This window comes from Neurospora tetraspora (genome assembly GCF_033439725.1).
Source record: "Neurospora tetraspora strain CBS 560.94 chromosome Unknown B0H65scaffold_1, whole genome shotgun sequence".
Taxonomy (NCBI): domain Eukaryota; kingdom Fungi; phylum Ascomycota; class Sordariomycetes; order Sordariales; family Sordariaceae; genus Neurospora; species Neurospora tetraspora.
The window spans coordinates 8,377,938-8,404,378 of NW_026944383.1; the positions used below are offsets into that span (position 1 = coordinate 8,377,938).

The 26,441-nt window shown below is 46.5% G+C and overlaps 4 protein-coding genes across 4 annotated transcripts; 2 read left to right on the forward strand and 2 right to left on the reverse strand.

The window, feature by feature from the left end:
* Positions 1 to 1,801: 1,801 nt before the first annotated feature.
* Positions 1,802 to 3,715, reverse strand: B0H65DRAFT_454518 (uncharacterized protein). The gene is made up of 5 exons (XM_062826196.1): positions 2,827 to 3,715; positions 2,557 to 2,737; positions 2,384 to 2,490; positions 2,228 to 2,310; positions 1,802 to 2,152 (listed from the first exon to the last, which is right to left on the reverse strand). The coding sequence occupies exons 1-5, from the start codon at positions 3,236 to 3,238 to the stop codon at positions 2,012 to 2,014; spliced, it is 924 nt and encodes a 307-aa protein (XP_062687647.1). The 5' UTR covers positions 3,239 to 3,715; the 3' UTR covers positions 1,802 to 2,011.
* Positions 3,365 to 8,011, reverse strand: B0H65DRAFT_565677 (uncharacterized protein; the record flags this gene model as incomplete). Its single annotated transcript, XM_062830290.1, has 2 exons — positions 3,365 to 4,213; positions 4,262 to 8,011. 2 exons carry the CDS (start codon positions 8,009 to 8,011, stop codon positions 3,668 to 3,670), a joined length of 4,296 nt encoding a protein of 1,431 aa, XP_062687648.1. The 3' UTR covers positions 3,365 to 3,667.
* A 418-nt stretch (positions 8,012 to 8,429) lies between these two features.
* On the forward strand, positions 8,430 to 10,544 carry B0H65DRAFT_73474 (mid region of cactin-domain-containing protein). The gene is made up of 2 exons (XM_062831338.1): positions 8,430 to 10,321; positions 10,380 to 10,544. Exon 1 carries the CDS (start codon positions 8,594 to 8,596, stop codon positions 10,169 to 10,171), a length of 1,578 nt encoding a protein of 525 aa, XP_062687649.1. The 5' UTR covers positions 8,430 to 8,593; the 3' UTR covers positions 10,172 to 10,321; positions 10,380 to 10,544.
* A 3,185-nt stretch (positions 10,545 to 13,729) lies between these two features.
* On the forward strand, positions 13,730 to 15,653 carry B0H65DRAFT_414021 (uncharacterized protein; the record flags this gene model as incomplete). Its single annotated transcript, XM_062823882.1, has 2 exons — positions 13,730 to 14,683; positions 14,742 to 15,653. 2 exons carry the CDS (start codon positions 13,730 to 13,732, stop codon positions 15,651 to 15,653), a joined length of 1,866 nt encoding a protein of 621 aa, XP_062687650.1.
* Positions 15,654 to 26,441: the final 10,788 nt, after the last annotated feature.

Genomic DNA, 26,441 nt, shown 5'->3' on the forward strand with positions numbered 1-26,441 from the left:
TTAAATTCGTTGGGCGATATAGTTTTCTATCCGTAATTAAAACTATTCGTTATATAATAGCCCGCCCAATTATACTTAATAGGCATTTACTCTTTATTAATATACTCCGCCATAATACGCGATTGTAATTGACTGAATTTATTAATAAAGACTTAGTATACCCCTTTGAACTTTTCGACCGTAAAGGTATAAATTATATATTGCTATATAAAGAATAGCCTTGTACGGGTATCGGCGATTTCGTCTTAAATAAGAGGCGGTAGGGTAAGGCTAGTTTTCGTTACCGTACGAATACGCTAATAGGTAATATTTAATTCTTTCGTATCGAATCGATCCTTATTACTAGTAGCCTTATTACCCTAATTACTAATAGCTTCGCGACTTTTTGAATCCAACGAACTATTACGGGAGTTATTATCACTATCGCTATTAAAGTCTAACGACTTTTCGTTTTGGTTATTATTAGATTCGGGGGCGGTATTTTTTAGGCGCCGCTAGTATTTTTTAATAGTCTTAATGATATTATAGTTAATATATTAAATGTATTATTGTAATATAGTATTAGGGAGATTGGTTTATAGTATTTCGATTAAGCGGACGTTACTATTAGTAATAATAATATTAGGGAAGGGAATTCCTATTATATAAGCAATTTATTTAATTTGTGTAATAAAGTACGTGAATTTTCTAGTACCTTTATTATTTAATACTATTTAAAAGATTGGTATTGAGGTTTTTTTTATATGTTAAGACTACCCTTTATACTATAGCGAAGTAGTAACAATTAGTCTTATACGTCGCGTGGATAGATATAGTAAAAGGATTGCGTAATTATATTTTGCGTTGATAGTTAAGAGCCTAGAAGGTACTAGATAGTATAGTCTTTTATTCGTCGTTCTAATTAATATAATGATAGACAACGCTCTCGTTATTTTTAAGCGATCGAATAAATGTTTAAATATTTTAATATCCTTAGTACAATACCCTCTTTAATCGATTATATATATTAGTAATATCCTTATACGTTATAGGGTATTAGGGGTACCGGTTTTTAATAAATAAATAGATAGATCGAATATTAAATTCCTTCTTCTTTAGAAGGGTAGTTACTTATAATATCGCTTCGTTATTTAATTATAGTACTCTTTCCGGCAAAAAAAGATAGTAATCGAAGTGCTTCAATAGTAAGTATCCTACGTAAATATCTTTTATTATTTTAATAGATTACATTTAACTAATAGCGGCCGTTGTGTTAACGAATATTTTAAACGGGTAATCCCTAACTATTTCATAAAATGTTTAGCGGCGTTTATTATATAGGTTCGTCGAGGGTTAATAATAATACGAAGTATAATCGTAATAATAAATATAGCGATTAGTCTTATTATATATGAGGTAGCCTTCATTACGAATTTTATATTTATTCGATTATAGAATAGCGATATTAAATTAATAACGATAATAGAGGGCGGCGAATTCGCTTCGAGCCTCCTCGAGCGTAGCTTTAGGGGGCGAAGGTACGTAGTTGACGGTTTATAGTTCGCGGTTGAACGAGGCGTTCGATACGAAGGTAGCGACCGTATTATTCAAGGGCGCGGGAGATAAGGTATAGCGGCGATAGTTTAAAGGTATTTATATTTAAATTAGCGATAGTACTAACGAGATTTATCGATGCGACGTATAGTTAAGATAGTTACGTACTAGTATTTAATTAATACGTTAGTATAATATATTAGAGTATGCGATGTAATTGTATAATGCGCGGTTAAAAATTACTCCTCTTACCCCAAAAAATCCCTATTATATATTGTATATTGAAAGTATGAAATTTAGCGGGTAAAATAGGTCTTTTAAATACAGCTATCATATGCGGGTCTAGGCTATCAGGGTAAGGGTTTTGTATAGGGGTGATTCAAAAGAAGGGTGCGTGTAAATTTAGGGGTGGGTATGAGGAGAATCACTCTTCAAGTACTGCTGGACAACATCTGAATGCCATAGATAGAGGTAGGTATCAATCGTCCGTCAGGTCAATCTCGACCTTTCCGTTTTCCAAGCGGCGTAGCTTGTAGCAGACCGGAAAAGGGGTCGGGTCCATGAGTTCTCTTTTGATACCGCGGGTATTCTCGGGCTCCGGTTTGATACGGGTAAAGGGCTATTGGGAGATGTGAAGAGGTCAGTACTCTGCTTCTACACTGGCAAGCCTAGCGCCAGACTTGGAGTAGCTCACCTGGTGCTCGTTTTCGATATCCGTGACTTGATCGTCCTCATTTTTGACAGGGCGTGGAACGATGCCCTCGCACATAAGGCCCTCTATGATGACGGGTAAGTTAAGAACCGGCTGGGGGTTGCAATACGGATAGATGGTGTTGTAGAATCGACATACCCATGGTTCGGTATCTGAACTCGAAGATCGCAAAAGGTCGTCGCTCTGGATCGACAAAGCCGAATTTGCCCTCTGTCCATGAGCCAGAAATGGGTTCAGAGGTGAAACTAGATTTTTGAACGTAAGCCCAGTCCTCCAGTGAACTTGCAAGTGCCGTAGAGATAGTTACTTACTGGACCTTGTTGTCCACCGATCTTCCCTTCAATGCTTTCTCGGAGACAGACTGGACAGGAACAGGGCCTTGCAAAGCGCGCTTAGGTTCCCTGCGCTGCAAGACAATGACATGCCACAACTTGACGAGGAGTGTGCCATATTCCTTTGTCCGATCTACTTGTTTCTCGTCTCCTCCTTCCACTTTAGCAAGTGAAGGTCAGCTTGGTGAAGACAGAAAAGAGTTTCTGGTGGATACGATATTGCGCGAGGTCGTGAGGCGTTGATCTTACCGATCTCGAGGGTGGAAAACTGAAACTCGTGGCGTTTCCAGCCCGAATTATTGTTACCAGACTTGTAAGAGCGCATCCTTTTCTTGGTGCCGCCGACAAGCCTGTAGTAGCCAGTAGGAGTACCGTCAAGGAAACATTGGTATTCGACCATGTGTTTCTTGGCATCGGGGCTTGGAATAAAGAAGTTGGTTGAATCAATTTCGAAGGCAAAAGGCTTTCCGGGCTTGGATTCAATGTACTTGATAGTATAGGGAGATCCTGATCCTTGAATGGGCACCTGTGGAATTGAGTAGAAGTTGGTCTCTTTGGCGCGCGCTTCAACCTCATCTGCGGGGGCATCGTACTCTTGCGCACGCTGGCCATCAACCTCAACGGTAACCTCGAGCCCCGGATAGCCGGTGAGGATTGCCATCTTGGTTGAAGCCTTGCTGGGGGTTGCTCTCACGAGGAATTGGCAGATAGGTCGTGCTTGGATGCTTCGGCTGTCGAGAACGGGATGGTAATTGAGGGACAACTTGGCAACGGCGGGGGACTGGAGGGAAGACACGACAGGCGAGGCGGGGTCTCGTATTTCTAGGGCATCGCTCCTGCATCGAACGAGCCCATTGCGCGTCGCGTTCAGACACACAGGTGGAAGGCGCAACTGGAAGGAGCGACGGGTCTGGTCACGGCAGGCTCGCGAAAGCACGTGAGCCAAGTTTTGTAATGCACCCGAAGCCAAAGCGCACCTGCACAAAATGAAGTGAAAACAAACCCAGACTTCCACTGTCTGTTATGGTTCGTGATGATTTCGTAACAGAAAAAACTTGTGAATGGGAATCAAGACTAAAAAGCTGCCCCATCATTGCCGTGACGCTGAACCCCCCACTCCACCACCACCGCCGACCCCATCCACCGCCGTAACGAACTTGACACTCTTCCTCCTCTCTTTATCTCTCTCCCCTCTGCCTCCTCCCTCTGCTTTACTTCCCTCCCCACCATGTCCAGCAAGGCCGCCGCTCATCCAGGCCCCAATCCTCCCCGGACTAGAGCTTAATATCCCCGTCACGCTATGACTCTGAGATCCTGATCCCGAGCCATGCGAAGTCTGCGAATGTGAGTGATGAGCCTGTATCCCACCTCCCGGTCCGATCCCGAATGCCAGACCCGTCTCCCTGACGCTTTCTACTGCTCTGCTTTGTGCCACGGGAAGGGCGTCGTCGGTGCTAAGTAATCTGCCACCTGACTCGCTGGTTCCACCAGAAGCGAGAGCAGAGAGAGCTGGGGGTCCGAGGTCGACGTATCCTCGATCGGCGGCCGAGCCAAGGAGGGAGCTGTCGCCATGGCCAGTGAGGCTGGAATGGCCAGAGAACACTGGTGTCTTATTGCCGCCAGAGAACACGGGTGTCTTATTGCCGCCAGAGAACACGGGTGTCTTATTGCCGCCAGAGAACACGGGTGTCTTGCTCCCTGCTGAACGAGTGTAACTGCTGGCAGCGGTAGCCTCTCGCTCCCTCTCGCGCGCTGTCCCCGCCCGGCTTGGAACTTCGGTCATTGTCTCGCCCATTCTGGAGGCCATACCGTGCCCATGTCCCGTATCGGTTCCAGTACCTCGCGTCCCCCAAGGCAGTCTCATCGGGCCAGGTAGACAGACGTGCCCGCATCCATCTAGCGGACAGAATCCACCACTCGAGGCCAGTTCAGCAGCTGGGTCGTCGTTATCAACTGGTCCATCAACATACATGGCCGAGTCCCGCTCAGCCTCAAACGCTGCGTGCCAAGCTTGCATACAGGAGGAGTGGCCCCCATGCCCGCAGATGGGGCAGAGCCACCATGTTGCGATGGGCTGGTATTCATCTCCCCCTTCTCGATCAGGTTGGAGGGAGGAGATGGTTGATTCCGAGGAAGAAGGGATGAAGGGGGACGAGTCACGGTGACCACAGAGCGCGCATGGGGCGGTTGCAGCTTTACATCGCTTACACGTCCACACTGAATCCGTCGACGCCTCGCTGCGATCCAATTCCCTCGCTTTGTGACAAGAGCTGCAAAAGAACCCGACTGACACGCCGTTTTGCGCGGGGGTGAAGATGGCCGGGTAGTTGATTCCCCAATCTTTCAGCGGATTCTTCTCCTGATCACCGGGCATGGACTCAGCAGCGGCGGCGGGCCAGCCTTGCATGCATAATTTTCTGAGAAGAGCAGCCTCGACGAAGAGTTGGAGACTCATGAGGCGGGAGTGATGCTGCCGAAGGATGGCTGCTGCTTGGTAACTGTCGATGACTTCGTCTGATACCAAAGGCTTAAGGAGGAGGACAATGGCCGAAGCGTTCAAGGCGGAAGACTTGGCTTCAAAGGCCAGAGTACGGGATATCAGAGAGTAAGGGTTCAGCGGGGGTGTAGTACTGGAGAAGGAAGGGGGTTTGTGAAGAGGGTAAGGATAGGCGGGATCGGAGGGCCAGGGCAGGTAATCGCTCTCGATTATGTGGGTGGGTTCTGGTTCTGGTTCTTCGGGGAGAGTAGGGGGTTCGTCGGTGATGACGACGGGTGGTGCGGCATGTATAATGTCATGGTCGTTTTGCGAGGGAAAACTGTCGTCGGTAGTGGATTGGGTGATGGCGTGGTGCTCGTCAGTATAGGCCGTCATTCCCGTTGTTTCGGTCTCGGTGCGGTTGAGCTTAGGGGGCACGACGAAGCGGGGACGCCCGGAGCTGCCCATTTGGATATCGGACGCTCGTTCGGAACCGTCGCTGCCGCGGGGGTAGCGAATCTCGGCGAGGGCAGAGCCACGGATGGGCAGGCCACCGCTGGATTCGACGGAGCTGGCAATGGCTGTTCCGGCTGTTCCGCCGCCGCGGCGACTACCGGCGGAGACGGAGAGGGCGTGGCCGAAGCTGTCATCGGAGTCATGGCGTAAGACGGATTTTCTCGGGTCTTCGGGACGTTTGCGAGGTACGTCGATGGCATTGCCGAGGATTGCTTCGGTGTCGTAGAAATCGTATCCTTCTGTGCTGGCTTGGGTGTTTTCGCTGTTAAAAGAGACGATGGACAAGGGGACAGAGTCGAGACGGTTACGTTTTTGTGGACCGCGAGGTTGGAGTGCAGGGCCGAGGGCAAAACTGCCAGACTCCAGCACTGGCGTCAGCTTCTCAGATTCCGTAACAGGCCGGGCAAGTGGCGTCGGTTGGTTCGAGGTACTCTCCAGCTCTTCTGACAGTAACGACCTAGGATTTGCCTTTCGCGGTGTATCTACTCCATCGGTCTGGACAGACATCTGAAAGGGAGGACCCAGCGCGCGCAGCTTTCCCTCAATCTTCCTCTTCTCGCAATGATCTAATCGACGTTCCAAATGGTATTGCCCTCGCCTTCGCAGAACCAGGTCGATCCAGTAAGCGAGAACACGCCATGACTGGGCAAGTCGGTACTGGTTGACGCTGTCGGCTGTTTTGGCGTAGTGATCGAGGATAGTCCTGACTCGGTCGGGTAGTGGCCTGCCTCCTTCAACGTATGGCAGCTCCTGGTACAAGACCTCCAAATAGTTGACGGTAAGGTATCCGTACACATCGGCTTTCGCAGCGGCAGGCAGATGCCCAATGGCCATGGCTTGTTGAGGCTTGTAGATACCGGTAACCTTGATGGTCTGTTCCAACGACAAGACCTCTTCCGAACCAGTTGGGGGTGTCGTGCTAAGGGTGGCTGACCTCGTGCTTGGACGCCGCTTTCGCTGACTGGTCCGTTGCTTGGGGCCCAGGAAACTTCCGAGAACATCGTCTTCGGAATCGCTGCGGCTGACGCCAAACCTGGGAGTGGTAGGACTTGAGCTATAGGAGGGCGCGCCAATGCTGTGGCTGCTGTCGGCATGGAGCATATGTGGGCGCGGACGATGGGAGGGAGCACGCTCGTCTAGGAACATTAGCACGTCTCCCTGTGACGAGAAGGACATGGTCGAGACGGCTTGACGGTCAAGCACCTTGGGCGCAAAGTTGACATCGCACTGCGTAAAGAGACCATCCTGGCCGACGGTCCATAGAAGATACTGATCGTGCCAAAGTAGAGAGTTGGGTGAACTGTCGAACAGCTGGATCTCCCTATACGGCATCGTGGGGCGCGCGAGATCCCAAATGTGCACCGCATTGATACCAAACTTCTTCTGACTACTCTCCCCATACGACATGGCGATCTGGGAAGCCCTCTTGGCCTGGGCCGTTGCTGACCATTGCCCAGGTCTCCAGGCAAGAGAAGCCACCGGTGCCGGAGTCGAAATAGTCCATTTCGGCTTCTGCCTCTTGTCGGGAACCTTGCCCAGGTGCCAGACATGACACTTGCTATCCCATCCAGCGCTGACGAGATGTTCGCCGTCGGGATGCCAGGCAATCGAAGTACACGACTTCTCGTGGGCGTTAATCCTCAACACGGGCGCATGATACTTACGCATGTCCCATTGGAGGACGGTGCCCTGGTCGGTTGAGCAAGCAAAGACAAAGCCATCCTTGGGAGACCAGCGGACCTGGCGCACGCCGTCTGCGTTGCACTTGTAGGCATGGACTGGACGGAAAGTGGCGCCGGTTCGCGAGGGGATCGGGTTGCGGATATCGAAGCAGCGAACGATGCCGTCTTGACTACCGGACAACAGGTAGCTGGCCCGGTGAGGGTTGACGTCGAGTGTGTTGACCTGTCGAGAGTCTTCGCGGATCTGGAGAGACTCGAGTGGGGATCCGGTAGCCCAGGCCTCGCTGGCGCGCACCAGGTCGTACTGGAAGATCTTGCCACTGCCGCATGCCGTAAAGATGGTCGGGTTGCCGCCAGCAGGACCCCATTTGACGTCTCTAATGGCTAGCTGATCTGGGCTTCCTCCCTGGAGAAGCGAGCGAAGATCGATCCCCTCGCGAATGTTGAGGCCGTCGAAGGTGACTGTTCGTAGAGCATGGCGGCCAGCAAGAACAGCTGACCGGCCATCGGGGGATCTGTCTATACACTCGAGTGGTTGACCAGCCTGGTAGGAGGCATTCTGGGCGGCAGTGGGACGTTGACGATAGTTGGGGATCGAGGTCAAGCCGCCGCTGGGGTTGCTGGTAATGTTGGAGCCGTGAGAAGTGCCATTGGCAACCGAGGACGACGGCGTGTTCTCGTGCGAGTTGTTGGCCGAAGAAGAGTCGGGATTGTTGGTCTTGCCCAGTAGCTTGCGCATGATATTGCCCTGGTTATACATGGCCGCGGTCGGGAGTGTTGTGGTTCAGTTTGTTATTATTATGTAATGTCGTCGTGTGTCTCGCGAGGCCGTGACGCCGTCGAGAGCATCTTCTCTGCTGGTCCTTCAGGGCGCGGCCGAGGAACGTTGGAGGGCGTCAATGTTTGGTGACATTGGGAGAAATGGGATGTCTCGTTAACGTCTCCTCGTTAAGGAACGCGCCGGTGATGTGGTGGTGATATGCCGTGGGATGTTCCTAAGTGGAATGTTTTGGTGGGGTTGATGGAGGGAAGCTATTCCCAGGAATGGTCAAATGCCTGCCGGCTGTCCCCTGCTTGCGGTCATTCTGCCAGCCTTGACCGCCAAGATCTTCCATCGGAACTGCCTGCCGTTAGCGCATTTCGTCTGTTGTCAGCGCGTCAGTCCACTGAAGCTTCCACTCCAGCCTTGCATTTCATCACCAGAGCATTCAACTGTTCACACCCGCATACAACAACCACACCTCAGCCTCGCCAACATTGAAACTCTACGCAACTTCTACCAGTATCAATCTAGACACCGCGAGAACGCAGAACGAGCTCGTCACTTACACCGGGCGCCACCATGAACCCCGACAGACAGGCCATGATTGCCGGCTTGGGCAAAGATCGAGACCGAGACAACAGACGAAACATCACTGCCCCCAGACTCGACAACAACAACCGAATCTCCAAGCCCCAATACAAGCCCTCCTCGAAACCCATCACAGGTTCAAATAGTACCCCAGTCGGCAGCTCTGGCCCCGGAAAATACCTTACCCAGGACGAGCAGTCAGAGCAATTCGTCGCCGACGAAGACAAGTTCGTGCTCAAGCAAGCAAAGAAGAAGGCCGACATCCGCGTCAGAGAACGGCGCGCAAAGCCCATCGACTACCTTGCCTTCAACCTCCGCTTCATCGACACCGACCGCGATGTCTTTGATGACCACGATGACGACGTCGACATCCCCGTGCCCTCTCCCGAGAGAGTCCTCCAGAGCCTGAACGAGTCCCAGCTGAAGGAGTTGGAGGAGGACATCAAGTCATACAATACCCTCGAGATAAACCGCCGCAACAAGGAGTACTGGTCAGCCCTGTCCATTCTGTGTGACGACAAGCGAAACAAGCTTAAACCACAGGGAGCAGAGGGACGTGCGGTCAACACGGTGGCTGCTGATGTCGACAAGATTCTGGCCCCGAAGACGTTGGAGCAGTTGGAGGCGTTGGAGAAGCAGATCAGGGCCAAGCTACAATCCAACGAGCCCATCGATACCGACTACTGGGAATCCCTACTCAAGAGTCTGCTGGTATACAAGGCAAAGGCAAAGCTGAAGCAGGTGTGCTTGGAGATCAAGGCCGCCCGCGTCGAGCTTCTCAAGGCTAAGGACCCTGAGAGAGCCAAAGCGTTGGAACAAGCCGACGGTCTCCCTGATGCGGCCCTCCCGACCTCAGGCCCGTCCAGGGCCTTGAACCGCCCTGCCGCCTCAACATCAACAGCACTCGCTGCATCCTCCAGCAGCAGCACCGCCCCGCCCCCCGGTACCGCTCGCTTCGCCTCCACCGGCAACGAAGACTTCTCCCAAGCCACCAAGGCCCTCTACGACCGGGAAGTCGCCCGCGGCTTCCTCGAAGGCGAAGAGATCTTCACGGCCGAAGAATCCCTGACCTCCAACCCCAAGCCCGTGTGGGCCGACAAGTACCGCCCCCGCAAGCCGCGCTACTTCAACCGCGTCCTGATGGGCTATGAATGGAACAAGTACAACCAGACGCACTACGACCACGACAACCCGCCGCCGAAGGTCGTGCAGGGATACAAGTTCAACATCTTCTATCCCGACCTGATTGACAAGACAAAGGCGCCCACGTTCAAGATCATCAGGGAGGGTGGGAGACGCAGGGGAGAGAGCTTTGCGCCCGCCGGCAAGGAGGATACCTGCTTGATTAGGTTCGTGGCCGGACCGCCGTATGAGGATATTGCGTTTAGGATTGTGGATAGGGAGTGGGATTATAGCGCCAAGAAGGAGAGGGGGTTCAAGAGTAGTTTTGACAAGGTGAGTCGTCCTAGGTTGTGGTTGTGCTGGGTGACGTTGCTGTTTAGCCGGTGGGCTGTTGGTGACGGCGCTGGTTACGATGGCTACGTTGGCCTATTACCACGGCCCCTATAACAGGCCAACGCTATCCTTTTTTCTTGCGCCGCAAAAGCCACGCCACCCAACACCCGCCGGTTACCCGCGCGTTTCTGGCCTTATGGTTCTTTTGCTAACTCGTTACTTCGTGTGTAGGGCATACTTCAACTCCACTTTCAGTTCAAAAAGGTTGGTGATCTGGTCTCCCTTGTGGTCGTACCGGCCAAGGCTAACAGTGTCTGTGCAGATTTACTACAGAAAGTAGAAAGCCCAGGGCGATATTACCACCGCCTTCTGGAAGGCTGGTCCGGCCTGCGGCGAAGCCATCGGCTGGTCTTTTTGTCTGGTTTTTTCGGTGCCGCGTTCTATAGGTCGATATGGGGCCGTAGTAGCTGCTGCGGCCCGTCTGGCTCGATCCCTGCTCCTGGTCTTTGGGTGAACTGGGCGCATTGCCTGATTATGAAGAACACACGAGAGAGCTTCGCAGTGCGGTGTGTGTAAGAAGGGCTGCTACACCGCCAACCGGGGACGACGGGAACGGACACGGGGCACAGATGAGACGATTTCAAGGCTTCGTCTAGAAGGATGGGAAGGATGCCGTTCCCCGGGTAGACCGGGGCATCGGGGCTGGATGCCGGCAGCATTCTGGTCTTTTGGGTGGGTGTCATTGTCTTGTCTCGCGACAGTTGGGCGACACGCCAGCGGGCAGTCCTAGAGTGGAGGGATCATGGATGGAGATGGGACTGGACCGGCTCCTCTATGCCGTATGCGACGACCCGAACTTTTGGAGCTTGAACTAGATCCCTGGTGCGATGGTGTGCGACTGGGTGATTCATGTTTCTTCGGACTGTCGGATTTTGCGAGAAAAGAACGAGATATCCGTTTCCCGTCTGTCTGTCTCTCTGTCTGTCTGGGCACCGGCGAGACACGACCAGGTGTCAGCCCAACCCTGGAGACGGAGAAGTACAGAGCAGTGTCATGTCAGTCGATCAGCCGCTTATCTTGCAGTCAGCCTGCCGGTCTGTCAGTCTTGTCACATGGTGAAGGGAGGAATGTTTCGTTGTCTGGACGTCTGGAGATGACGCAGGGCACACTGCACTATCCAGACACGTTCCACAGGATAGCTACAGTTTGAGGCTTTCTTGAGGCTGGCAGAAATAACCGGGGTGGCTTTTCTCTCGGTCTTCCTCCGTGGCATGGAGATAAGGTGGCCTGGTCTGGGAGGCGCCGGTCATCGTCAGAGACTGGACGTGGAAGCTGGCTGATTCGGAGTCGAATTGGGAAATGAAGCCAAGCCCCGGTTTCGATTCACGCTCATCATTTCTTCGACACATCGTTCTAGAATGAAACACGTCCATGTTCTGCATACCACAAGAAATTACTATTACGAGGCCATGGCACCGTGCAAGCCGTGCAAGCCCGAAGCCGTGTGGAGAGAGATGATGAGATACCGGGCTGAGTGCGCACATCAGTACGCAGTCGACGTGTTGTTCAGTTATTCTTGCGCCTCTTCCCTTGGGACCTGTTGATCTCTTGACCTCTTCGACCGACCATCTCTTGCGTTGAAAACTCCGCCGTTTTTTCCATGGCCCGCCCGCCCATTGAAGGCCCAATGCCAGCACAGAGTGACAATGGTGGACATCACTGATTGGGTCGTTTCAAAAAAGACCACCACTTAGCACCACCACGAGTGGCTGCACCTTTCCGTTAGGATCTGGCTACCGGCCAGCCAATTCTGTCCGTCTTTGTGGCATCTGCCCTCTTGTGTCTGGTCTGCAATGGTCCTAGGACTCGCTGACGACACCGGCGTGCCGCTGGCTGGCTGGAAGCTTCCCATTACCCCAGAGAGAGCCTCACTCTGATACGTCCAAGTCTACTGCCATTGCTGTCGCTGTCCTAACTCATGCTGCCGTCACTGACCGCTTCCACGGCTCCCAGAGTTCCGGACAATAGCTCTTCTTCGCTTCTGCCGGTAACCTTGAGCGCTGGCCAGCCAGGCCCAGTCAGAGGGAGTCACAATGCCCGACTATGAGATTGTTAGAGCTGAACATGTTTTGTCCCCAAGGTCTGGTCATTTCCCCGGCCCCAAACCGAAACCGTTGATTGTGTGGTGTGTGTGAACCATCGCTCGCTTGAAGATTGTTTACTAAACAACAACTTGAACAACAACGACATGGACGACATGAACAGACGAAATCTTCGGACCCCCCTTCCTACTTCCCCTACTTCCCCTTCGAACAAGCCACACTTCAAACTGCATCACGGGCAAGCATGCTTCTCAGTCACTGACCGCCAAGTTTTCCTCCATTTCAGTACTGGCGCCGCCTTTCTTCAACGTCAAGTTACGGTGGGCTTGACACTTGCTGTTAAAGACCTCGGGGTGTTTATACTGCCCGTGTAGAGGTATCAAGTCTTGGCTGAAAGCACCAGGCATACGGAGCAGGGGTCTACAACCCCGGTCGTCAATTCTGTCACTTTTCTTTTTCTTCTATCCGTCTTCCCTACCTTCCCTGCCGGCTCCGCGATGTACGCAGTATGCGAGGATTGTTGCACACACTGGTTCATGCGCAGAAGAAGAAAAGCATGGGCTTGGGTGTTGTTTTGGCCTGCTGTCTGGGGTTGTAACGAGCACCGAGCCCTTCTCATCTCCTTCTCACTGGTACTTCTCCTGAGAGACTAAGGGAGGGGTGTCCATAACACGGTCAACCGGGCGCCGATTGGTGAATGTACCTGAGTACCTTACCTTTCTTACTTTCACCTTCATCCCCAGAAACAAGCCACGCAGAGCTACTACCTAGGTAGTCTACAGCGTCTTATTCTTCAACCCTGCGGTTTCGTTTGTTCTACCTCCTCCACCGTAGAAAACATGCCGTGCACGCATGGCCACACCATGTACACACACAGCAAGAAAGTGGGAGCCAGGCCAGGGCACAACGCCCGCACCCTCATACAAGCCAGGCATAGAAGGTATCGCAAACCCACCCGGTACTCTCTCCCTGCGCCCGCTCCCGCCGGATGTGGAGGTAGATGTCTGGTCCACCAAACAAAAGTGAACAAAATGTGTTGGCAGAATCCTCACTCACTGAGAGGCAAGGCAAGGCAGTGTCCTCCCTTGGGATGTACACCACCGCACACAGTACAACACACTTTGGCCCCCTGCTCTGCTTGGCTTGAGATACCCACCCCTTACTGTTACTGACATGGAGCTTCAACAACATACCCCAGATGTTGCTATCGTCTGCATAGCTCCATGTCCTTGTACCGATCTTCTTTCCCCTGGTCCCTGGTCCTGGTCATCCTGGCAGATATACAGACATAGACATACATACTTCAACTGCCAGTCAACAGCCGCGGGCCAACAGTCACAACCGTTTTGCTTGATAACTGAGACATCTGGACCTCACACCTTCAATATCAAATCTGTTTCTCCCCACACTTGAAGAAAAGCATACATATGCCAACAACCTTCGTTGTCTTGGATCACCAACATCAAAGCCATTCTTCTCTTCTTTCATCCTCGGCTCACATAGCAACGACACATCAGTAATGGACACGGAATTAACAACCAAAAACGAACACCCAACAACATCAGACACAATGGACTCCTCAAACTCATACATGTTGTCACCACAGGCCACCAGAAGCCAGACCAGCAGTCCGGTTGTGGGAGGCATGACTGAAGGAAAGACTCAGAACGGGACATCACTATGGAACGCTTCGGTCCGGGCGCAAACCGGGAGTGACGAGTTCGAGCACTATGCCTTCCACAGCACCGCAGGCTCCTCCTCAGCAGCACCTACAAATGGGCACGGGGGACTTACACAACAGTGTCTGTCTAGCCAGTCATCGCCCCGCAGCTGGAGTTCACCAGACCATCACTTTCGTCCGGTTTCTGCCTCAGGTTCTGGCTCGGGCTCTTCTTGGGGTTCCTACCCGGCGGAGCAGTCATACCCCGGGGCCGCTGGCAGGCAGAACACCCCACAGGTTCCATCCAAGACCCTGTCGAGAGAGAACTTGTTCCAGAGCAACGATTACCACAACGCCTCGACAGCAACTTCATATCCTTCCACCGGTTCCTTCTTCCCCAGTCACCACTACCCCACCCATAACAGCATCTCCTCGCTTTCCCAAGAATCCAACTACCCCCCTTCTCCCTGCAGTTCCATTCCCAACAACTTCAAGCTCGACTGCGACTCAGACATGTTGAGCACCGCCCCCGCCTCCGAGGCCGGCGATGACTTCCTAGTCAGCAGCCAATATCCTTCGTGCAATCTGCTTAGTGACAGCAGCATGAGTAGCATGAGCAGCAGCGTGTCCAGCCCAGTTTCTCCCTCGACTGGCCTTGACAGCACCCCGACTACTACCCTCCCCGGCAACAGCAAAGCCGAGCTGCCCTATGCGCAGCTTATTTACAAGGCGTTCATGAGCACCCCCAACAAGGCCATGACGCTGCAGGACATCTACCAGTGGTTCCGCGAGAACACCGAGAAGGGCAAGAGTGATACGAAAGGGTGGCAGAACAGTATTCGTCACAATTTGTCCATGAATCATGTGGGTTTTCCTTCCCTCTAATCCCACAGTCACCATGACATCAGCTAACACTCACCAGGCGTTCACCAAACGAGAGCGCAAGCCCGAAGGCAGCACCAACACCAACGACGAAGACAACGCTGCCTCCACAGACTCCAACAACAGTGATAGCAAGAAATCCACGGAATGGTACCTCGAGCCTTGGGCAGTCAAAGGCGGCGTCCAGTCCACCACACGCTACCGTAAGGGCAACCACGCTTCGCGACGGGCTGCGGCGGCCTCGGCCTGCAACGCCTCCCGCCGCCACATGAAGGACGGCAAGTACGACTTGTACAGCACCGGCATGTCCACTCGCTCTTCCTCCTCTCTTGCCAACCGCAACAAGATCTCCAAGTCCGGCAACCGCGCTACACTTCGTGGCAACGGAACGGCCCCTGCGGGGTTGCAGATGCACTACTATGGCCACCACATCCCTCACCAACATCACTACGGAGTCAGCATGGTTACTTCCGCCCCTGAGCAGCACTACAACCCGTATATGTCTCCCGTCTCAGCAAGGCCGGCGGTGACGCATGGTCTGCCAGAAATGATGTCTGCTACCTCTGCTCCTTCCTGCGCCGCTGACTTTTACGAGTCCTACACTGATCCTGCCATTCTCGCTTCTTCGCTTGAGCAACAGCAACAGCAACAGCAAGCTCAAGCTCAAAGGGAGGCGTCGGAGCCAATGTCAGTGATGAACGAGCCTATCACCCCCGAGGCCAGCTTCGGCAGCCCTCCTCTCATGGCGACGAATCCCACGAGCAGCAGCGCGAGTTACTACCCCAGCCCTGAGGATCATACCATGAACTTTGCAAGTGCTCATCACCACGCCGGCTATCATCAGCCTCAAGTCTACCAGGACGAGCCCCGGTATGGCCATCACAACGGCTGGGAACATGCCCAGAGCGTGGCAGTTCCTGCTACGGGGATGATGTATGGGCACTACGCATAGATGCTGGCACTTGGGTGCAAGACGACGAAGAGATGGGCGGCTTAATGCTACGACTGTAGGAAGCCAAACTGTACCAACACCAATTTTACGATCATGAGGTCACGACACAACAACACACACAAAAGGCGATACCCAAAAACTTGCTTTTGCTTTACTAGATTCGCGGGGGTTGTTTCCTTTCTTCTTTACTTTTTTCTCTTTTTTTCTTTCGCATTCGCAGCTGCTCGAAAAGAGCCTGGCAGGCAGCGTCAAGAGGTGGGCACTGGGTGGTGGTTGTCACTGCTGCAATGATCTACAGCCAGGGTCTGCTCAGCCTGTCAGGGCAGACCTGCTAGGCAAAGCTTGGACGGGGAAGGGGACCAGACAAGGACAGGGGAAGGACAAACTATTCCTCCATATGTCTCCCTTCTTGGCCTCTGCAGCTCTGCTCCCTCCCAGGCCTGGCTTTCTCTCCCTTCCTTTGCCTGGTGGGTGGGCAGCACTCAACATCAAACATCACTTCTTGCCACCTCCACATTTTATCTACACTTCACTGTTCCGGCTGTCATCTCTTTGCGCACATGTCGAGAGGGCCAGACCGCATAGGTGGCGATGATGAGCTGGACGAGGCTGGACGTGGATGGATGGATGATCTTCTTCTCACTTGTTCTTGCTACATTCTTCTTCCCTTTGTCCTTTTCACTTTACTTCACACATTACTTCCCGCGTTGCCTTCCAGCTTCAAGGATTGTTCATTTTCTGCGCTTTTTACATACCGCTATGAGATACAGGGGATGGGATCTAGGTGCTTTGGTGGTGGCGATTTGGAGTTTCTACGACGGATGTTTTGACTTCTTGCTGCAGCGTTTGTCTTTTTCGTCTTGATTTGCATCTAGCAAGCACAGAAGAGTGGAATAGCGATGCAATTTTCTACAGGTCTGGCACTACTACTAAGGACTGGCTTTGGTGATTACCTCTACAGGAAAGGAATTGGTCTGGCGATACAGGTACGGGAAATGGGACTGGGAAGAACTGGCTCGGAACTGGGAAAATACCTCTAGGTAGAGGACGGAACAGGAACTTGCATTAGCATGTCGAAACTACTAGGTTTTCGACCTTTCTGAATGGAATATCATGGGCTTGAAACAGATTGCATTGCATCACTGGTGAATAAAGCGCATAGTTGACGCGGATCTATCTCAATGGTACTGTTGGTGGCTGGCTGGCTTAACAAGGCTCGTTGGCAGTGATGGACGGTCGGTTGGTAGTTGCCGGGTTGTTGGCGCAAGAAAAGAGCCGGTGATATCAGGGAACGGTATCAACCTCAAGGGATGGCATGCGATGTTAGGCGTTTGGTGATCTACTCGCCAACCAGATTCACGATACCGCATACCAATCTCAGTGCTAGTGAAGCTATTCCCAACTTATTTTCCGTGCCCTGCCGTGCCTGTGTGAAGCTGTGCACATCGTTCGACAATGATGTCGTTAGCCCGCCGCTATTAATATCGCGGTACCGTGTTCGTAAACTAAGGGAAAGCTTCCTCGCCTTCCCGCCAGCCATCGTGAATAATGTCCAATCTATCAACACGATAGCCTTTTCTTTCCCGTTTCGTCTCCTCTTACACCTTCCTCAGTGCACTGAGTATTTCCTTCCCATTCCCCCCACTGTAGGTACCTCTTTCCAACGGCCCCTAACATCAATGACATTAACCAATCACATCACATCCCTTTTCCTCTCACGGTTTCTTCCCCCCCCTTCATCCCACCATTCACCAACGACATCTTCATCACCAACCGCCAACCGACCAATGACAGCGGCACAGTATTCAAGAAATGGCCCCCAACCCAGCCCACTAGCGTAATCAGTAACACTGAGCTCGGCACCGGATGACCCCCTTGTATTCCCGTCAACTGCATCCGAAACGGCACGGTCGGACAAGACTAGCCCTTCTGCACTGCGAGAAGTCAAGTGCCAAGACACGAAGCCGGCCGAGAAGAGACGCCAGTAGCGTCAGGAAAGCCGTCAAAAGGACCCTGGTAGGGCTAGAAGCGGTAATGATGAGACGTTTTTGGCTGTCGTTTTTCTGCGTTTTTCCTTTTTACGGCCCCCAAGGTTGCCGTTATTGGCTGGATATGAAGAAGAGACGAAGTGACGATTCATTGGGGATGATGATGCTCAAGGTTGACCGTAGAGCACTGGCTGGGAAGTGCGGGCAGGCAACATTTCGTGTCATGAAGTCGGTGCCGTTGTCTTGAGAGCCTGTTGAGCGTTCACTAATCACTTACTTACTCTACCCTTGAGGATTTGAAGTGTTTCATCGTCATTTCTGTCATGACTGTCCATCCATGGCCCTGTAAATGGTAGTGTCATCATACCCTCGTCTTGTCCGTTCTCATGCCCGTGTTAGTGATAGCCAAGCTTTTCATCTCCAGTCCAGTTCTTTCCCCAGGATGGTCTATGGGCGCGTTCCAGTTTACCAACAGTTGATCCAGTCTGTTGATCCGTGTACAAAGGAAAATATATAGCTTTTTACAGGGGGCCTCTTGTACCCTCTCGTGCCTCGTGCCAAGGCTTTGGCGTTACAGGGTACTTAGCGCTACAGGGGTTGGAACTTTGAGTTCGATTTGGTCGAATTTGAAGGTATTAAGAAATGGGAAAAAAGGGCTATATTCGATAGCCACAGGTTCAAACTATCGGTGATTCAAATCGCGAAGACGTGCAGCAAAAACTGGTGGAGAGATCATCGATCAACGGTAAAAAAGCAACTTTTTTCTATTTTTTTAGATCAATAGGTTGGGGGCCGTTTGATTACTACTTTAGGCGGTTACTAAGGCCTCATGCAGGTTGAAAAGCCACGCACAAGGGGGTGAATTAGCGTGGTACGTGCCAAGCTCCTGAACAACCATATTGAGCCATATGCAGTATGATCAACTGCATATTTACTACATATCAATAATAGGGATCGATTTTGTATGGGAATCGGATCAACTGGGAGTAAACTGGAACACGCCCTATGTATCACATCACTGCCTGCCGCCATTCCTTCCAGTGGCCAGCTAGGTAGACCAGCTTAGCTCTTACCCTTCCCATTCCCCTTCGCAGATTCCCATTACAGTCCATCATCCCCGAATCCCCGGTTATTGTCTCCGATTAAGTATCCGTGTCCGATTTCCGTACCTCTTTCTGCCCTATAACAGGCCCAATACTACTCCCATTCCGGCCTAGCACAATCTCATATAACAAGTGACAGATGTAGAAAAGTCCAGACTGCACCGAAAGAGGAAAAGTGCCTGGAGGTGCCTGTCTCAAAAGCAGGCCACATCTACCCCCAAAACATACGATTTCTTCAATCTTTTGCTGCCCCTCAGTGCTAAAAGTGCCTGTGAAGGTCCCCGAAAGGCGCGATTCTTGCGTAGTTAGTGCGCTGTGGCGCTCGAGGGGACGCCTCAAGCGCTCTGGCTGACGTGCGACTGATCTCGAAGTCTTCCCTTTTTATCCTGTGGCTGTTCTGGATTTGGGAGAGGGGAAGAAGAGTGCGTTGAAGTCGGACTCGGGGCGTCAAGGGCCAGTCATTTTGTCGATATTTTGAGGTGTTGAAGTGATATCTCGAGTGTGTGAAATGAGTCGGAGGGAAACCGAAGATAATGATGGTTGCTAGTGATGATTGATAACGATGTGCGCAGCACTTGCACGGGTTCACTACCCCCAACCTACAAACCCCGTAGACTATCGCTAATTCTCATTCCCGTCGGATTTATCCTTCCTATATACAATTTAGTACAGCTAGGTGGCGTCTGGCGGGCGTCTATAACCAAGGTAATCAACGTAGCCATACAAGGAGGCTCGATTGGCCTATAAGGGTAAGAAAAGTAGCCTTCCCTACTAGCATAGCTACTTAGTAAAAGAGGGGGTTCTAGAGACCGCCAGTATCTTAATTCCTATTAATCTCGTCGTTTTTATCCTTTTTACTCATTAACTAATAATACCAACTATAAAAACAATAATATTTTTAAACTCTCCCTATAAAACTATACCTCGTATTAACCTTAGGACTATCAATATCATTTATACGTAAATAACTATACAATTTATATTACTAGTTAAATCTAATTTCGTTTTATAAACGTAACAAATGATTTTGAGGATATTAAAGTTTTTATTATTAACGACGAATATAATATTATTTACCGGCAACCTTCCTCCCCCAAATTTATATACGTTTACTGGTTTATCCCTTAAAAATAGTAATTATTATTTTAATTAGGTTCGAGAGCGATGGAAGTAGTTTATTAAAAAGTATATATTAAATAAGAATTACTTAGTTAGATACTTTATAAAAGAAAGAGGGAAGCGATGGCGACAAAATAATATATAGGGTAATAAGAGAAAGTAGTAAAAAGGCAAAGTATTTATATAGGTAAAGGAAGTTATCGTTATTAAAGATAAATTGGATTAATATTAATAATAATATTAATCGAATAAAATTAGCGCTATTAATCTTCCTTCTTCTTGTTTGTTTTTAAAATCTATAATTAATTTATTAAATTTAGTATTAACTTCGATAATCGCTGTATTATTGGATTCAACGAGTTTGGCAACGAGTTTAACCTTTTTAAATTTATTATATCTAAAAATATATCGTTATTTACAAAAGGCCTTAAAGGTAGCGATATTTATCTTTGAATAATTTATATCTAGTTCGTTAAGGGTAACTTCTTCGTTAGGTTCTAAATAAATAGTATTGAAAACTTCTTTATTATCGGTATATCGAAATCCGGTAAAATTAATATCTTTTTAATTGATGCTCTTAATATTAATTTTGTAATCTTTTAAACCGTTAGGGTATATAGAAATATCATAATCTATAAAAGATTTAATTACTAAGTTAGGGTTTTCTTTTTTTAGCTGGTTAATTGCTTATACAATAAAGTATATTAGTATAATCCTTTCTTTCCCGGGAATCTATTTATTAAAATTCCTATTAATAGCTTCTGTTTCTTTAATATATTATTGATATTTATCGATGAAGTAGATTTTAATTAATTTATCAATATAGGTATCAAGGAGTTATAATAGTAGGGTAAGGTTACTAGGGATTAGAATTCGGTTAATACTATATTTATTGAAGGTATTAAATACGTCCTTTATTTTATAAAAGCTAATTATATTTAAGATTAATAGGGCTTTGTCGTTATTAGTACTTACCTTTTTAAATAATTCTTTATAAATCTATTTAATTATTAACTTTTTATTATTGTAAATTATTTCATTAAATTCGAACGTTATACCTTTATTATATTAATCTACCTTTATTATATTAATCGGTTTTACCTAGATAAATGAAGGCGGTTAATAATAGAATAGAAGAAATAGGTCAAATAAAGACTTTTACTTCCTTCTTTTTTTCTTTCTTTTTTTCCTATAGTTAAGTAGGGAATATATTATCTACCCGCCTCTACTTATATTATAACCCATTTACCCGTAGGTAATAAGTAGAAGAGTCAGCGTTAATTTACCCTTCTATTGGATTAAAGTTTTATTTTAAATTAATAATTATATTAATTATAGGAGAAAAGAAAGAAAAAAGGGAAAAAAGATAGAAGGAAGGAGAAATCTTAGGTTTGTAGTATATAATATTACATTTATTTGCCCGCTTTAATTCGGATTATTACTTATTTGCTTATAAGTAGTAGGATTAATACAGTATTAGTACTTTCTATCGATTTTAGTTTTATACGCAACTTATAGTTTAAAGGTGTAATTTAAGAGGTAGAGGAAATAAATAAATATAAATAGGGGAAATACATAAAAAGAATAATGAAAAAAATAATTTGAATTACGTTTTAGAATCTTTCGCTTGCTAGCGTTAGAGGCGGTTTTAAAAATAAATTTGGGTTTTAACTACTATATTCTATTTATAAAGATATATAGAATGAAGGTACCTTTCCACTTACTCTATCCACTTTAATTAATTTTACCCATAATAGTATTATTATTTTTAATATTATATATAGTACTATTAAAGAATTTAAAAGGTACGGGAGTTTCGTCGAAATTAATAATAAAATTCTTAATTACTTATTTAAAAGAAGGGAAATTGATTAATAGAAAATTAAATAAGGAAGTAAAAAAGGTATAAAATACATACTTTATAGACAGTAAGCGGGGTATTATTTAATATACAGTTAAATTATTTAATTATAGGGAGGGTAATATTCTTTCGTATAAATTTGAAGAAATAAATTATACAACGAAGGTATTTTTTTAATAATTTAAATAATTAGCAGGTTATTTTTCGAATAATAACGTTATACTGCTTTATAAACCCTTTAAATTAACCGGTCGAAAACGTGAATTCCGTATAGGGTTATTTAGTAAATTAATAAAAGAAGTATTTGGATTTTAATTTGAATTAGCCAATACGTATAAAATTACCTATTGGTCGTTTTAAAACGAAAGTATTAAATAATAGCTTTTCTAATTATAAGAACTTAGGTCGGAAAGTATATTCTTTCCCGAAAATAATACTATTTTTTTTGATTTACTAATCCCCAATAGTAAATTTTAGGATATTAAACTAGTCGGCCGTAATCGAATACGTTGGCCGGATTATTCCTAGTAATAATACCCGTTTATTAAATTAAGCGGCATCGAAATTTAGAATATTTACCCAACGGCGGGGTTATTAATAAATACTATTATAAATAGGGGTATCGATAAAATAATATAAAAGGAAATCGAAGACTTTAATTTAGATTGCCCGCGACCGACGGTTATTATTCCTTTTAATTTTAAACGGGTAAATATATAACTAATTATTATAGTATTTATATAAGGCCTTAACCTTCTTATTAAAGCTTTATTATTTAATAACCCCTTTATGGAAAAGGCGAGGTTTAGTAGAAGTATTAATTATTATTAATAAAAAAGATATATTAGAAGAAAAAAACTTATTAGAAGAAAAAGAGGTAGATTAATTTCAATATAGTAGATTTGGGTAATACAAATAAAAACCGACAATAGGGATTTCTAATATTAAATATAAAACCTAAGTATTTAGTAGGATAAGTAGGGAAACTATATAATATAATACTATAATTAAAAGTAGTAATAATAATATAAGAGATTTAAAATGAAATTTAGTTTGGGATCGGTCGGGTTTTTAATAATAATAAACCCTACGATAGGAATTTTAATAGCAGTAAATTCGAATACGTCATTCGAATCGCTAGACTTTTGATGCTTGCTTCTTTGATGAAAGATTGTATCGCGATACGATAGGCTAGTATTATTTAATCAATTCTATTAATTCTAATAGTTTGAGGGTACGAATTAGAATTGAGAAAGGTAGTTATTTAAGGAAGGAGGAAGGAGGTAGGGTTAGTTGGGCAAAATTCTTTAAAATTATTGGCACAGGGTATACAGTCAGTAGGGGAATTTATAGGTAGCTAGTAGGGTTAAAAAGTGGGTTAAAATGGGCTTGCTGGCCCGGTTATACTATAATGGGTTTAACGGGGCAGGGGGGGATAAATCCGACGGGAGTGAGAAAAAGCGGTACTACGACACCACGGCGTAATCGTTTTCTCTGCCTTTCCCTGCGTGGGTGAAGAGAGAGTGAGATAGAGGTACGTCACTGAGACATTTCACCGTTACAAAATGTTCCACTCACGTACGCTCCAGTCAGGGGTTCACTCCCACGTTCTTTACAACCAATGCCCAGAAAGGGACAAGGCAAGACGAACGAAGCGAGTAAAGAACCGAAACGGCCAAATCGTTTCGGTCTCAGTCTCAACCGTCGAAACTCTGCTTCATTTCGTCAACATTCTCTCTTCGTCACCAGCCTACCCTCTCTGAGGGACAGGAAGGTTTTGGATAGGATGTGAATACCATCATCATAACTGTTGGCGGTGTAGCTTCTCGCCAATGGTGCACCCATCCGCACCTACTGTCCACATCCGTCAATACACCGCTCTCAAGACCGCTTCGAAAATGTGCAGAACTTTAATGCACAACTCACCGTCTTTGTGAATATCTTCACAAATTTCTGCGTTCACTGCTTCTTTCTCTGCGTCTGGTACCCGACGGCCGACGCTACCAGACTGCTACGCAAACCGCTTGTGCTGGCGACCGCAAGTCGTCAACACCAAGGATCGTGATATTCGTGATATCTCCAACATTTGGTACACAGCCTCACTAGGACAGTATTAGGCTCACCGTCGTTCTGGAGGTGCGTCTGCCAACCGCGTCTGGTTGCTATTTCTGGCGCGCCTGTAGATAGCGTAGTTCGTGATGCCCCGCATCTCCCATCCTTCCCGTCACCACCAAAAAGCCCGTCGAAGGTTTGAAGAGATCGAAAAGAGACAATCCCGCATCACTAGGGCGTATTTGGTTCAACCAATATAATTTCAATCTGTTTTTAACAGGGGTAAAGGGTACAAAACGCCATCTGCAGCAACCGATTGGGATTTTGTACCATTTATCTTTCTTTTCTTTTTATCTTTTATTATATAGTGGCGTCTGTACGTACTTGGTGGCGCTAGTAAGCGAAGCTATATGTTGGGGTGTAAATTATTATCGAGATCCTTTATAAAATGCTTCGTTTTTTATGCTACGAGACTGTAATTACTGTAACGAACTTAATTTTGAAGATATTTACAAATAGAGACATCTTTCTAGTAGCTAGGAAACTATTCTATAAGATTGTATAACGTTTACGTAATTCTTATATTGGGTAGTAGCGGTTATTAATTGTAAAGGTTTCAGGAGTAAAAAGGGGGATGTAAATAATAGTCTACTATAATAATAGTTGGAATCGAACAAATTGTAGAAATAGTACTTTTAAGCATATAAAAACTATTATTACTAATAATAATAGCGAATCGATATAAATCGAAGATTTTTAGTTAATTAAATACCTAGTTGAGTGTTTAGTCAAATAGAATAGAATCGAATCGGTTAGGAATAAATATAGGTATTAATTCTATAATTTTATTAATTAGAATCCTCTATTATTAGTACTCTTATTTCTTCCCTCTATTATTTATTACTTCATTTTGCTTATTATATTTACTATTCGTTTATAAATTGCTAGCCTCGTTAATAACGATATCGATAACGAGGTATTTGGTTTAAATGAATTCGTTTATAACGGCCGTTGCAATTATACAATTTATCCCGAGTTGAAAGAGTTTAGTTTTATATTACTTAGTTACCCTAATATTTAGAAATATAATATTACGGCCGTATAGTTAGCGCTTCCTCTATATTTTCTTTTTTTTATTTAATTTCCTTAATCTACCTCTTTAGTTAATTAGTTAGCACCCTAGCTTCGAACGTTGCGTATTAATTAATCCTAGTTAATTCTGATTATTCTATAGCGAATTAGTATTAGAATTGACCAGGTATTACCTATTCGCTTAGGCCGGTTACCTGGGTAACTAGGAATAAATTATTTTATAATTCTAGCGCTGTCTCCTTAATTAGAAATTATAACCTTTCGATTTCGATTTACGTTCATTAACTGCTTTATCTAAATTAGTCCCTCTTTTACTATTACTTTTACCGCCGTTATTTCTATTATTATTATTATTGAGGATAAGTATAATATTGAGCCCGCTTTATCTAATGATAAGTTTTTACCTTTTAAGGAAATTAGGTCCCCGAAGTGGTTTATTAGTTAAATGAAGCGGTTTGTTACTTTCTTAGTGAATATTTAAAAGGAGTAAGTGTTCGTTAAAGGTTTTAAGGGGAAGAAATTGACGGCGGTTTTCGATAAGGCGCTTATAATTATATATATTAAATATTTTAATTAAAGTTGGATTCGTTCGCAGGTATGTAAACGTTAGAATATATTGAAGATTAATTATTGGTTATAGTTAAATTTTATATATAAAACGAGGGTATTATTTAATAAAACGGTTAGTTTCTTTAATGTTTATAAAAATATCCAGGTATCCTTCCTAGTTAATAGATTTAAAGCGAACTAATGAAAGACGATTTTATTAGAGAATTATAAGGAAATAGTATTACTCTTTATTATTAATTAAGTAATAGGTAAATATATTATCGATATTTTTAACCGTTTTATATTTTATTTATTTGGTCTTATCACGCTATAACTATTTATAGTATACGGTACTGCTTCCTTTCTTAGTCTAGAGGGAAAACCGTATTACGGATGAAAACCTCCAGCTATCCTATTTCTAATCCTAACCCTAGCCCCCGCGCCTATACGCCGCCTTACCGCGTCGCGCCCGGAGGAAATTTTGATTATTTCGTCGTTTATTGTCTTGTCTTATCGTTATCTCTTTCGTCCCAGTTAATAGATTTTATCGCTTCTAATTAATCAATCCCTCAAGACCCCACCCCTCCTACCCGGCATTTTAGTACTACGTTTTTCGTTAAATAGTTTTTCATTTTATTTTTAAAGTATAAAAGTAGAGGGGAGGGGTCTTATTCGATAGATTTCTTCGCCGATTAGCCTCTATCGGCTACTTATATATACAAGTAGTCTTTTAGCCGAGATTAGTAAAATAACGTAATTAACTATTGCGTATTGTTGTACGGGTTCTAGATTTTAATGCCGAGCTAATACCGTAGCTCCGGAATAAGCTTTAGAGGTAGGGTTCCAATTCCAAGATCCTATTAGCTAGAGCGGAGAGAGGCCGTTTTTTCAAATAGGGATAAATTTTACACGTGCCTAGTTACGTATTGCTAGGGTTTTAGACTAGAGCGGGCCCTCTATATTTTTAACGCTTATTTAGGGAGGAAAGCGGAAAAGAAATTTTATCCGAAAAATTAAATAAAAG